The 13,496-nt window shown below is 34.0% G+C and overlaps 1 protein-coding gene across 2 annotated transcripts in view; it reads left to right on the top strand.

Moving 5' to 3' along the window:
- Nucleotides 1-10,613: 10,613 nt before the first annotated feature.
- Nucleotides 10,614-13,496, top strand: part of LOC110021252 — a 36,309-nt gene continuing 33,426 nt past the window's right edge. For both annotated transcript variants that reach the window (XR_002293630.1, XM_020719672.1), the window contains exons 1-4: nucleotides 10,614-11,686; nucleotides 12,735-12,829; nucleotides 12,934-13,053; nucleotides 13,267-13,354. Coding sequence is in view for 1 of the 2 variants with exons in the window: in XM_020719672.1 (XP_020575331.1) it covers nucleotides 10,900-11,686; nucleotides 12,735-12,829; nucleotides 12,934-13,053; nucleotides 13,267-13,354 (1,090 nt within the window). In the remaining variant the exon portion in view is untranslated. The remainder of the gene's footprint in view (nucleotides 11,687-12,734; nucleotides 12,830-12,933; nucleotides 13,054-13,266; nucleotides 13,355-13,496) is intronic.

Genomic DNA, 13,496 nt, shown 5'->3' with positions numbered 1-13,496 from the left:
ATATGTTAAATAGAATTGGAATGCCTTGAGTAAAAATTAATGATATGAGTCACTTCTATAGTAAAATGATTGAGACATATGTGATTAAATATATTGGATATCAATCATAAAATAGTGATTTAACAAAAGTTTTAAATAAGGAGATCAAAGAAGTTTTAGAAAAAAAAAGTGTTAACTGATCCCCGAAACTGTTTATATGCAACAATATAACAATGACTTTAATTATAATTGTTACTTATATTTCTTTACTCTGCAGCACAACCAAAAACTTGATTCGGAAGAAAATAAGAATTTTAACTGTTTAATTTATATATATATTGGGATACTACGCAAATATACGTATCATTATCAAGTAATATAGGACTTTTTGATCAAACCCTGAATATCGATCCCACGGGAAAAAAACGCAATATGCACTTTCAAACAACAAACTTTTATTTTAAAAATGCAATATGCACTTTCAAACAACAAACTTTTACTTTAAAAAGACAATTACTTAAACTATAGATAATTTGACCGTAATTAAAATTCAAATTTTTTTTGTCTTTTTGATATTTTGACAAAATAATAACAACTTCTAAATAACTTGAGTTTATGTGAATGAAAAGCACAGATTATGAAAATATCTTTCTTCTTTTCATGAATTAATAATAAGTATAGGAATTCTGTTGTGGAAGTATGCAAATTGTGTTGTATCAAATATGAGCAATAATATTCTTTACCCTTACTAGAGATGCTATAAAGAACATTGACTAATTTAAAGTTTGAATAGTTCTGAAGATCAGCTAGGCAGGGAAGATACCAGCTCTCACTCTAGAGTTCCCTTGATTCCCTCCATTTGGGGGCTAACATCTCGTATCAGAACCTAAAACAATAAACCAAGTTGGGGGCTTTAACCTGTCACTTTAAAAGTCCTCTAAATCTACACCCTTCAAAGATTATTTCCCTATTTATTTGCACTAAATCATATGAATGACATTCTCATTCATACAACCTCATGTGATTCTTTCCAATTGTTGACTGAGGCAATACCAGCTCAGTTATTACATGTTCTCACAACAAATTTTTACATCTAGATAGGCCAAATCAAGAAGTAAATGAAGTACATGGATTTAAATCATCACAACTTTTTTCAACATTAAATATCAATACTCTCCACAACTTCCATCTAATAATTTTAATTATTTATCATTTTAAGGAGAAATATAAAGAAAACTACTCAGAATCCATGAAGAAAATAAAATCACACTTGAGTTTAAAAGTAGAAATCATTGTTAAATCAACAAGAAATCTCAATTAAAACTAGAAGTAGTTCAAAACAAAAGATAAAAACTTATCTCAAATCCTCCACCAAACTCTTGAAGTTTCTTTGAATCTCTTCTCTTTTACAACACTCTAAATTCTCAAAATAAAACTAAAAATAAAAATAAAAAAAGTAAATTTTGTGGTGCCTGAATCTCTCCACAAGATTCTCCATGATGTTTTCAGGACTCAGCACTCTCTCCCTCTTTAAGCACCCATCTCAAATGTCTTAACTTCCTTATTTTATAAATTTCCCAAAAGGTGCCTCAGAAATTCTTCAAAATGTATCCAAATTCAATGTATTCTCCAAGGGATGTCTCCTTTCATAAGTCTTTTAATAATATTTTTATTCCTAGTGGTCGTAACCACCATCTTTAGCCAATAGGTGCCTCAAATGTCTCTTCAAAATTCGGCCAAATGAAGAAAACCGTCAAATAACTGTCTCTGACGCTTAAGTGCGGGGCCTCTGGCACTTAGACGCAGCCTTCTATGTTTCCCCAGCGCTTAGGCGCCAAAACACATTTGCACAAATTTCACATTTTTGCTCCAAATTTGATTCTCTTTTACTCTTTTTAGCATTTTTTTTTTATTTTTTACTTGTACCTGAAAGAAAAACACACAAATACCTTCCATTAAAGTGCAATATCTCAAAATAGGTATAAAAATGTGTCTAAAAATACTATATATTTTAGGTGTATCATTAACCTTTGTAGAAAAAATTGGTCCTTTAGGCACCATGTGAAACTGCTCCATTTTCTTATTTAAGTACCCCCTCCAACTAATTTCACATCCATGTGAAACATTTGTGATCTAATTGTCTGAAAGAGAGGGTAGAGGAGATCCAAGGATTCTTAGATCTAAGGTACAAATTTCTTCACATTTCCCTTTGTTTCCATTTTATTAGTAATTTTTTTTATTTCTCATGTGATATTTCATGACCCTTAAAACTAAGGGCAGGAAGATATCAACATGTATTGATGCCAAAAAAATGTTAGTATCGTGGCACCATACAATACAATAATTTTCTAGTATAAAAAAAAAAATTCATATATGAGAGAGGATTTTTTAACCCTAGTGTATGGTAGAGGGTTTTGTTTTATGAGTAGAAAGTGAGAGAAACTTTTTTATTAGATGGGAATTGCAATTATCCCTATTGTTGGTGAATTTTATGCAAATGAGCAAAAGAAATAAATAGTATTTTTCAAGAGAAAATAGGTCGATTTTAGTTTGTCAAAAAATCAATTCACTCTTTGAAATTTCTAATATTCTTTAGGATTAATATTCTTAGTTTATCCCCCTTTGATTCTGATCTGATTGAAATCACAACAATTTTTTTACTGATTTTTGCTATGGCTTAAATCATGCTCAATTTCCTTTCTCTTTTGCACCTATTTAAGGATTAAATTGCACTTTAAAGAAGGGTAATTTTATATTTTTTTCTTGTAGGTAGAATAGGTAGGAGAACTAGAATGAGAAGAAATGGAGCGAAGCAGAGGTAAATTGGAGCAGAAGCGACTCAGAGCATTGGCGCCTAGGTGCCAGCCTTTGGGCGCGAAGGTGCTCCTTCAAGAGCCTTAGCTCCAACCCTATGTCACCTAGGTGCCACTACCCTCTTGTAAAAACAGAGAAATTGGCGCCTAGGCGCTAGCCCTTTAGTCGATTGCTTCGAAAATATATTTAATTTAATTTAATATATATGTAATTTTGATTTTGAAAAAAATATTTAAATTTTGAAATAAATGAGACCAAACATATCTCATATATATGATAGTTGAGATAATTGACCACAATGCCCCAAGTGATGCACTATCTTAAAGATAAGCACATCACTTCATAGGAGGCTAAATCATTTAAACCAAGAAATTTATTACTCTATGTCAGTCTGCGAACCTTTTATATGTTAACGACAAGTTTCTTACTTAATATAGAAATTAGATAGGGTTTATTTTACCCGTTCTTAATTCCTTATAGAGACAAACCCTTATAGTTAATTACATCTCAAATAATAAAAGTCACTTAAAAAAACTCTCGATTAAGATAACTAATTTTTTTCTTCAATATTTTAAAGTTTAGGTTTTTAAAGTTGGGTATGAAAAAGTCAACTGGGAATGGCTCACGTAGGAACATTTATTTCCAGGAGTTAAAGGAGTGAAAGGTAGGGGATGTCACGGATCAGAGGATAACCCCAGTAAATTTCCATACTATCCTACTGTTTGGCTTTATATTTTAGAAATGATATTTATTTGATGTTTACTTCTGTTAATTATTAGAATTAGGGCCTACATTAGCAGGATGCCCGGTCATGAATATAACCTAGGAAGATAGGAGAATTTACGTCGTACTAAATGACGATCTCAGAATCCAAAAAGAGTTAAAAATATGTTGCACAATATGGTCGTGCAAAGACCTAAAGGGTGAGATAAAGATTTATGTCCAATTAGGCAGAACACCTTGAAATTCTATGAATTTTTTTTTGTTTAAATTAAGGAAAGATTTAGTTGATGTAGATCCACACCATTGTTGAGTCTTGATCATCGTCCTTCATTCGCTTGCTTCCTCGTTCCAAGCTCCTCATTGTGATGGCTTCAGTGTTAAGGTTTATGTGTGAACATGCGATATTTTTGGGTCATTCGCCTGTCGTAGGTTACCTCTTAACGGGTTTTCTACTATTTTCTACCCCAGGGGCTTGCAGGTATTGTAAGTAAACAACGCATGAATAAAAGAATAGTAAAGATACAATAAAGTGTAGTAAACATGCGTACATGGGATTCCTGTTGCTGCAACAAAAGGGAGTTAGTATTATAAATAAAACATGCAAATATTGCAAAGAATTAAGCATATGTTTAAATCAAAAATCAAGTGGCACATATATGAAAGATCAAAGTGAGCCATAATAATTCAGGCTAAGGGCGGGCTCAGAGTTGGGATGTATGCTTTATAATCCAACCTTGGATAGAAGCTACCAACCAGACAATCTAACGAGGGCAATTCTTAGCCTTGATCAAAGTAATTAACAAGTGAAATTTTGTAGGATGACATCCAAAATTCTTAATTTGTTAGGCATATAAAGTTAAAACTTTACTTAGCAGCCAAAAATAATAATGTTATGAGAAAAGATTTTTTTTATTATGTTATATTATGTATAAATATTTTGACAAATTAAATAGTCCACAAGTTAATTACTCTGTTCGGACTAGAACTACCAGTAACCTAAGAAAGCTAGGGGCAAATTTTACTGAAAGTTGGTGAATAGTATCCTCAGTCCTATCGCCTCTCCAAAGGTTGTTAAAGTAGGAGATACTATTCTAATATCCCACTCTTAACACACACAAACATTCTTTTCATTTCCCTAGACCCCAAACCATCCAACTTTTAGCCTTGTTTGATGATTCACATATCAATAAACTATATGCACTTATATTAGAATATAAGCACATAAACTAACTCATCAAGCACGAAAAAAAAGAAAACAAAACAAAAGAAAAAGAAGAGACCAACCCAGTTCCCAAAATTAGCAAAGCAGAGGGGTAGAACGACGAGTGGATCAACAAAAAAAGGTGTTTAAATCCCCTTTCCAAATCACTTTTTAATCAACCCAAATCAGCTAGCAAATGAGCCCCAAAATAGTAGGCAATGCTCGCAAAATCAACTACCAAATCAAGCCCAAAATAGTAGGCAAAGCCCTCAAAATCAGCTATCAATTCAGCCCCAAAGGAGGCAATTAAACCCTTCTTCAAATAATAAGTGGTCAACTAAAAAATAGTAAGCATATATGGCCAAAAAGCAGCTTTCAAAGCCTTCTCCAAATCAGCAAGTTACAAAAAGTCCCAACGATATGTATATTAAGACCAATGCACAAATATTCCAATTTTTTTTTTAAATGAGGCTTTCTAACTTTCCAAACCACAAGCTGCAACCATTTCCAAATCTCCCAAAACCAACATACATAATTTTTAGATATTTTCAAAGCGAAAGCATTAAAACTTTCCATAAAAATCTTTCATGTCACCAAAGAAATACCGCCAAGAAAAAAAAAATGAAATGCAACATTCTATGCATAGAGTAAGGTGGCATGTTTGTAAAAATTAAAGTTTAGGTGCTAAAATGTGAATATACACAAGTGTTGGGTGCTATGTATGCAAATCTTCCAAAATTCACAAGCCGACCCAAATCAACAAAATATAGAGCAAAAAGAGTTTTTTAAACCTTCTTTAAATCCAAACAAAATAGAAAGGAAAAAAAAAAGCTTTTGAACTTTCTTCCAAATGAACAAAATTAGAGTGTAAAGGCATGGAGTTACTCACATGCTACCCAATTCCAATATATTCACATGTCTAAAATCCAAATTTAGATAAATTTTTCACATGAATGTTCCCATTCAACATAATTTAAGTGATATAAATGTAGAGAAGAAAACTTAGGTATTAAGCATGTAAATACATGAGAATAGAGTTGTATGCATGTATGTCCTTTAAAGGATGAAAGAAACTTCAAGCGAATCATTTATTCCATCACAAACAAAACTAATGAAATAACAACACAAATGCTTTTTTTTGTTCTTTTTTTGTAGTCGAGAGAACCATTAGAGCCAAATTATCTGCAATCCAGTAAGAACATTGAGCAAATAACCAAGATATTTAGTCATTAAGAGAGGGAGCAGGGATTACCTTGCTCGAGCTCTACTCAAAGAAAAAGAGACAAAATTTCGAGAGACTTCAAGCCCATAAGTGTTGAACCAACCTGAAAAAAATTTAACAGAACAACAACAACCCCTAACCCTTCCTCCAATAGGGGTTTTATTGCCAAAGTGGGAGGAGGACTTTTATTTCCACTTACCTGGGGTGAAATGATCAAAGAGGACGACTAGGGAAGCGACAACAAGGGTTACATGTAGAAAGCTTTAGCAGGGAGCTAAAGACATCGAGAAGGAGGGGCTTAACCAACCAAATGCTTTGAGGAGACAAGCCCACAAGGGTCAACTTACCAAAGGGGGAAACAAAGGTTCACAAAGGCCTGGTGTCCTGACAGACGAAACAATGGCAGGCTTTGAGAAGAAAAGCCTCGAGCAGAGGGTGTCGGGCAAGAGGTCAACTGTACTGTCTGTTTATAAATTAAATTAAAAAAGAAATGATTTTAGGTAATTTCATTCAGGTGTTATTGGAGGTGTTATTTAGGTTGTATTATAGTGCTATAGAGATTCTGTGGGCATTGGTGTTTTTCACAGTGTTATTTGAGTTGTATTATGGTCGTACTGCGGTTCTGCGAGCAACAGTGTTATTGACGATGTTATGCATGTTGCATCACTGTAGTATTGGAGGAAACGATAGTGGTCGTGGTATTTGGGGTGTTACCATAGTAATATTATGGCAGTATTGGTGACAAACTGCAGAAATGATGTTATTTGATGTGTTACCGCGGTAGTATTCAGGCTTTACCGTAGTTTTGTGGCAATGGTGCTATCATTGGGGTTATTATATGTCATATTTGGGTGTTAGCGCGGCAGTATTATGCGCGGGGTCCAAAACAATCAGTGGCATTGGCGATGAAATGGGGTTTTTGCGGGTGCATTAGCGATAAAATGCTGCGTCGTGGTGTTATTGTGCGACGAGTTAGAGTTTCACAGGTGTATTGAGGTGTACTGGGGTTATTGTGTGCGTATCGTGGTGTTATTGTTGTTTTGCGGTAGTGTTGTGGCATTATTTGGAGTTTTGCAATTGTAATATGGTATTATCGGGATTTTTGTAGTGTTATGGGCATTTAGCGATCTTATCAACCTGAGATGACATTTTTATAGTGTTGTTAGACTTGTGGAGGTAGTATTGTGCAGCGAGGCGTCCTTTTTACTATGTTATTTATAATTTTGTGGTGTTATTTCCTTGAATTTGATCAGAAGCATGACTTAATGAAGTGTCATCTTTAGCAAAATCATTATCAGTTGATGAATGTTAAAAATTTTTATGTACATTGATTTAGGTGTAATTTACCCGTTCGCGAAACTGTAGTAATATGGGTGTCCCTAAGGCCTTGATATCCTATGAGAACTCTCTTTGAGCCTCCACATGTTGGTCATAGCCACCTAATCAAATGGTGATGGCTTGTGCTCCTAGCCACTCAACCAAATGGTGATGGCTTGTAGCCCTTGCCACTCAATTAAATGGGTATGACTTGAGACAACCCATGTGAGGCCTTCCAAGAGAACTAAGATGTGGTATGATTTTTTAAATGGGGTGGGCTACATTACTAGTCTTTTAGGATAGTCAATACAAATAATTAGACCTCATAAAAAATGAGGCCAACACCTTGCCCAATCAAAGTAATATACAACGTGTTTGTAAGTACATAAGTCAACTTCTCATGTATTATAAAAGATGGAATTACAATACTCATAGTATAAATGTACAATAGTAAGTTAGCTATAATTGTTGTAATTGGGCTACAATAAATAAAGTTGATCGTGAGGACTGTAGTAGGTGGCTACCATAGCGACAATTGGTCATAGAGGCTATAAGTGGAAGTTGTAACAATAGTGGAACAAAAAAGATATAATTGGTTGCTACACATGCAATATTGGTTGAAAACTTGCAATATTGTCATTTATAGGGTTTAGTTGGCGGTCACAATAGTAACAATTAGCCACCAAGATCTTAATTAGAAGATGTACCAATAGTAATTGGCCACAAAGACCATAGTTGGCGATTATAATATCGTCAGTTGGCTATGCGAGCTATAATTAACGACTACAATAACGTTAGTTGGCCATAAAGTTCGTTATTAGAAGCTGTAGTAATAATCAACTACATAAGCCATATTTGGGACTGCAATAGCATTAGTTGGTCATAAAGGCCATAATTGAAAGATGTAGTAGTGGTTGGTCATATTGGTTATAGATGAGAGTTATAATAGCTCCAGTTTGTCGCATAGGTCATAGTTAAAAGCTGTAGCAATTGTTGACCGCATAGTCCGTAGTTGGGGGCTGCAACAACGCCAATTGACCTTAAAGAGCATAGTTAAAAGCTATAGTAGCTGGTAATATAGGTTTTATTTGGGGGCTGCAATAACTTCAGTTGGTCACAAAAGCCATAATTGAATGTTTCACTAGTTGGTCACATATGACGTAATTGGGGGTTGCAATAGCATAAGTTAGTCAAAAAGCCATAATTGAGAGTTGTAGTACTAACAGGCCATAGTCCGTGACTGGATCCCTTCTCTCATAACGTGGTTACAATTTTACACTAAACACTACATTTGTTAATACACAATGAAAATAAAGATACATGTTTTAGGTACATCCATCGTATTTTGGCTACCACTATCATTAGCAGCGACTGTGGGTGGCAGGTGGCAAGTGGTGACGTTCAATTGTGGTTGACATTGCTTAGCGACTGTTGAGGCCATAAGTTATCATCATGTCTTTAATACAATGCTATATGTTACAACTTTTTTTAATGAAGTTAGCAAGCGGGGGTTGTTGACGGTGGCGAGCATGAGCAACCAATGGTGGTTGATGGTGGGCGACAGAGGTGGTAGATGGCGGTCAGAGGATACAGAGGTCGTAAGTTATCGCGAGATCTTCAATATGACATTATATATTATGTCCGTTTTTGGGATATGACATTGTCAAACAGGGGTAGCCAATGGCAGTGAGTGGGGGCGGCCGACGGTGGTTGATAGTTGTCGCCGACTATAAAAGACCGCAATTATCCTCCAATACATCATTATACGTTACATTCATATTTTGGATACAATGTTAGCAAGCAGAGGTTATCAACTGCAGTGAGTAGGGGTGACCAGTGGTGGTGGATGGTAGCTGACAAGCGATAATTGACGATGATCAACAATTATGGTGGTTAAAAGTTATCACTGTATCTTCAGTTCATAATAGGATTTGTATCATTCTGTTCTCCTCATCCCCCTTGAACTGAATAGATGAGGTCCATTTATAGCCTATGGGTAGGAGCTTTTTGGTCTTTTGGGGAATAACTTCCTCAACCACATGATTAGATGACTCCCATTGATCTCTATTGATCATAGAGAATTTTAATAATTTGAGTCTTATTAAACTCATCTTGATCTTAGACTCATGGCGTTCCTCTCGTTAAGACGCTCAATTTGAGCATATCTATGTCCAATTTGGAGTTCATTCACCATTCAATTGATAATTTAAAACCTCCAAAAGTGCTTTAATGATTTCATTCAGGCCTGGTTGGATTTAAATCAAACCAATTTTATTATCATTGGGTTCGTCTTGTCGAGATGATCAGGTTGATTATAAACTTGCTAAAATTGGGGCCTCGAACGATCTTGAATTTTAATTTGAAAATATTTCTTGCTAAAAATATCTTGAGATTTATACAAGGTAAAAAAAAATTTCTTGATGAAACATCAATTTTAAATGAAAAAATCCTTAGATTATCTTACATTTCACGAAGATTTGAACTAATGATTTCAAAGCACATAGGTGAGTTTTGTTGATAATTTTTTTAGGCAAGATTGTTTATCCATTAGAGCCATACCAAATTTAATCTTCAGTGGGATTAAGAATTATAAGTCTTACATTGTATAAGAAGTAAATTTAAGTTACCATATCGAAAGTGATTTTGACCTTAGTTTTTAAACATGAGGTAGACAATTTCTTAATTGCTCCATCATAAATCCTTTTTTGTTAGGTATTTTCTCAATCTTAAATTGATTAAATATAAAATATAATTTTTAATTAATTTCTCAAATTTAAAATTTATGATAAAAAACCTATTCTAAAACAGTTTATCTTCATATTTTTATCATTTGGCATTTAAAATAAAAAATTATTCTCAAAGGGGAAGTCAATATAAATTCTTATAAAAAAAGTCATAAAATATTTGTCTTTATTTGAATTAATAATTTTTGTAATGATATTATTATTGAGATATAATTAATTAAATTTTTCAAGAGCTTTTTCTTATATACTTTAGATAAGATAAATCATGTTTTATCTAAATTTGATAGAAAATTTTTGGAGAATGTACTTCTAATTTTTCTTATTAAATTTATTTTAAAATAATAATTTTTTTTAAGATTAAGAGCCATTTTAGGGCAGCTTATAAGTGCGTGCGGCGGTATTTTTAAAAAATTCATCTAATCTTTTGGTTTGCATATTTTCAAAAATACTGTCTACCACATTTGAATTTTTCTTGCTAAACACAGGCTGGGCCTTGCCCTAAACATATCCTAAAATAAATAAATAATGAGATGAAAATACATATCAATTTTAATCTCTAGACATTCTCGAGCATTAGTCGGCCAATATACACGACACCAGGGTTTAGGGTTTACAGAACGAGGGGGCAGGAGAGAGAGAGAGAGAGAGAGAGAGAGAGTCGAAGAGTGGCAGCGAATCGAAGCTGCTTCCTCTACTTCTTCGTGATTCAGAAGGGCCGGCAAGGGTTTTATTGGATTCCTAATTATCATTCCAATGCTCAATTTATGCCATTAGTAAATCTTTTATGGTGGAAGTGTGATATGTGACAGTGTTTGCACATCAATTGCGTCCTTAGTTCTTGTTCTTTTCTACTCATTGTTTCATAGCAACCTGTTTATTGGTTATAAGTTCTTCATAGAATGGCAGTCGGGATTCACATGAGGAGAAGAGTTGTCCGTAATAAGTTTTCCGATGGACGTCGAGGCGGATATGCCAGGGAAGATTCTGATGGTGAGGTCTTTGCAAAAGTGGAAGAATTAGATCACTTATCTAATGTGAGGTCGAAAGGAAGAAGTTTGCGGACGAATATCAAGCAGAGCGATAAAACATTTGCCAGAGGAGAAGAAAATGATTCCAAGCTTTCTCGATGGAGAATGAGGAGATCGGTTTCTAAGGATGCAGGGAAGGAAAGTAACCTTTTGTTGAGGACGCGGAAGGAATGGGGTAAGGATGCTGATGTTGCTAGAAAGGGTAGAGCTGGTGATGTGAGATTGTTTGCAGGGAAACCTGTTAGGGCAATGCGGAAAACTGTTGATCGTGATTTTTCCGATCATGAACATGATAATGGGGGTTTCTACAGAAGAAAAGAAAGGAACATGCAAACTGAAGCATATGCTCGAAAAATTAGTTTGAAAAGGCGAAAGTTTGATGGGGAATTAGCTGATAATGTCTGTGATGTAGAAATGGATGGATTGGAGAAGCCGGCTACGATTAAAGTTGGAGAAAATCAAATTTCTGAGCAAAAGCCTATCAGAAGGCCAACTCGGTTGCTGGACAAAACTGGTAAGAAGATAAGAGTTCAAACAAAATCCATTGAAAATGGCTTAACTGAGACCAGTGCTTCCAAGAAGAAAACTAGGCGAGTTATCAAGATAGACCCATATGATTTTTCAAATAAAAGATTAATTGACGGTGCTCCTAGAAGTGGTCAGTATTTCCTGTTACCTATTCATTCTTTTAGAATTATTTGTTTATTTATTTTGTTGATATTTTTTAAAATGATGCTAGCTTGTCCACTTATGTGTTCTTTATGTATATATGTACTAGAACTTTTTGTTTTGCATGACTTTTTTCTGGGAGATTTAATAGTGTGGCATTAAAAGCCGGAGCTTTGAAGATAGATTAATACTTAGTTTGTTGAACGAAGTCTTGTACTCATTACTAGTTGTATGCGTTAGCATTATGTTTCTTAGGCAAATGCTACCCTTTCTTTATGATTTTTTGTTCTGGGTCAAAATACTAGGGGGGTGTTTGGCTGCAAGTAGGATTTAGTGTTAGTAGGATTTGACAAATCTATAAATTTTAAATCCGTTGAATCCACCCTCCCGTTTTAGTAAATCTGGATTTAAACTGAATCGAAGGCAAAATTTGGGGTATTAAATAAAAATATTCATAAATCCACGGAACTATTTTGGTTGGACTTCGTAAATCCTGTAATATATTATATTAATAGGCGCTACCAAACGCTTCTTAGGGGTAATATGATTTGAGTTCTCACAAGCTGGACTTAAAATCATTTTTTTTTAATTTCGAATAAACTTCAAATTGATTTTGACTAATTTTATGCATAAATATGCACATTATATCTTCTATTATACATATATTATATCATACACATTGTCTATTTTATGCAAATCATCATTTCTGCTTCTATTTTCAAGCTGGATCAATCAATATTTTGCATGTATTATGGCAAGCTGAGAATTTTTTGAATATATTTCAAATCTGGAACGGAGCTTGATCTCAGCTTCTAATAAAGTTGAGTTGATTTCCCTTTTTGCCTCATAGCTTGTGTTGTTCATCCAATGTTTTCCTTAATTTTAGTAAATATTTGATCCTTGGGCATGCATACGTTTGTTACAATCTATTTTGCGTCGTATACAGTGTCATTTGGTTCATCTATCTCATGAAGTGCTTCGATTTGAAGTGGTACACTTTTCCTTGAATCTAATAGATTTGACTTTCTACCATTCAGACATCTCTGTGGAGAAAGAAACTGTGGTTTCAATGAATGCTCAGTTTCGTTCGATACAACCAAGCGACGAAATCCTCTCCTTTGTGGAAGAAAATGTATTATTTGTTAATTATACTTTTGAAAATCGTTTATTGTTTCCCACCTAGCATGCCTTTTAATGTTATAATTATCATATTCATTTTATTATACTTCTTCATAGCTGCTGGGACGTAGGCGTTTGATTGAGTTGCAAAATGCCGGCTACAATGTGAAGCTATCGGCTCCATTAGATAACACACCATTTTCTACTGCAACAGAGAGGGAAAAGATCGAGGACAATGTGAGATTTATTTTTAAAAAAAATATAAATTTGTGTTTTTTTTCTTTTCATCTTTCCTTTATATTGGCACTGTGAAAAGCTTAATTATAATATAATAGTGTTTTAGTGATGCTTTCAACATTATGCACCATTCTGCCAGTCAATAATATTTCTTGATATTTGTCTTTTTTATCTAATCATGAGATTTGTTTATCTTGGAAATGTTTTTCTTAGGTATTTCGGAATAAGTTGGAATTTTTTGCAGCTGCAAAGATTTCCTCATCTTTCCCTTCTCCAACACTTCCTGAGATAGCATTTGCAGGTGATGGTGAAAATATTTTTCTTTTTGAGCTAGTTATGAGTGTTTACTACTAAAAACATAAGCGTTGATCTTGTTTTTCCGGTTTATATTCTTCATATTTCATACCTCTCTCTGTTTTAATTTTACTGCATTATGTAAAAAA

Source organism: Phalaenopsis equestris, unplaced genomic scaffold (genome assembly GCF_001263595.1).
Source record: "Phalaenopsis equestris unplaced genomic scaffold, ASM126359v1 Scaffold000125, whole genome shotgun sequence".
Lineage (NCBI taxonomy): Eukaryota > Viridiplantae > Streptophyta > Magnoliopsida > Asparagales > Orchidaceae > Phalaenopsis > Phalaenopsis equestris.
The sequence above is the reverse complement of the archived record's forward strand: the minus strand, read 5'-3'. Positions and strand labels throughout refer to the sequence as shown.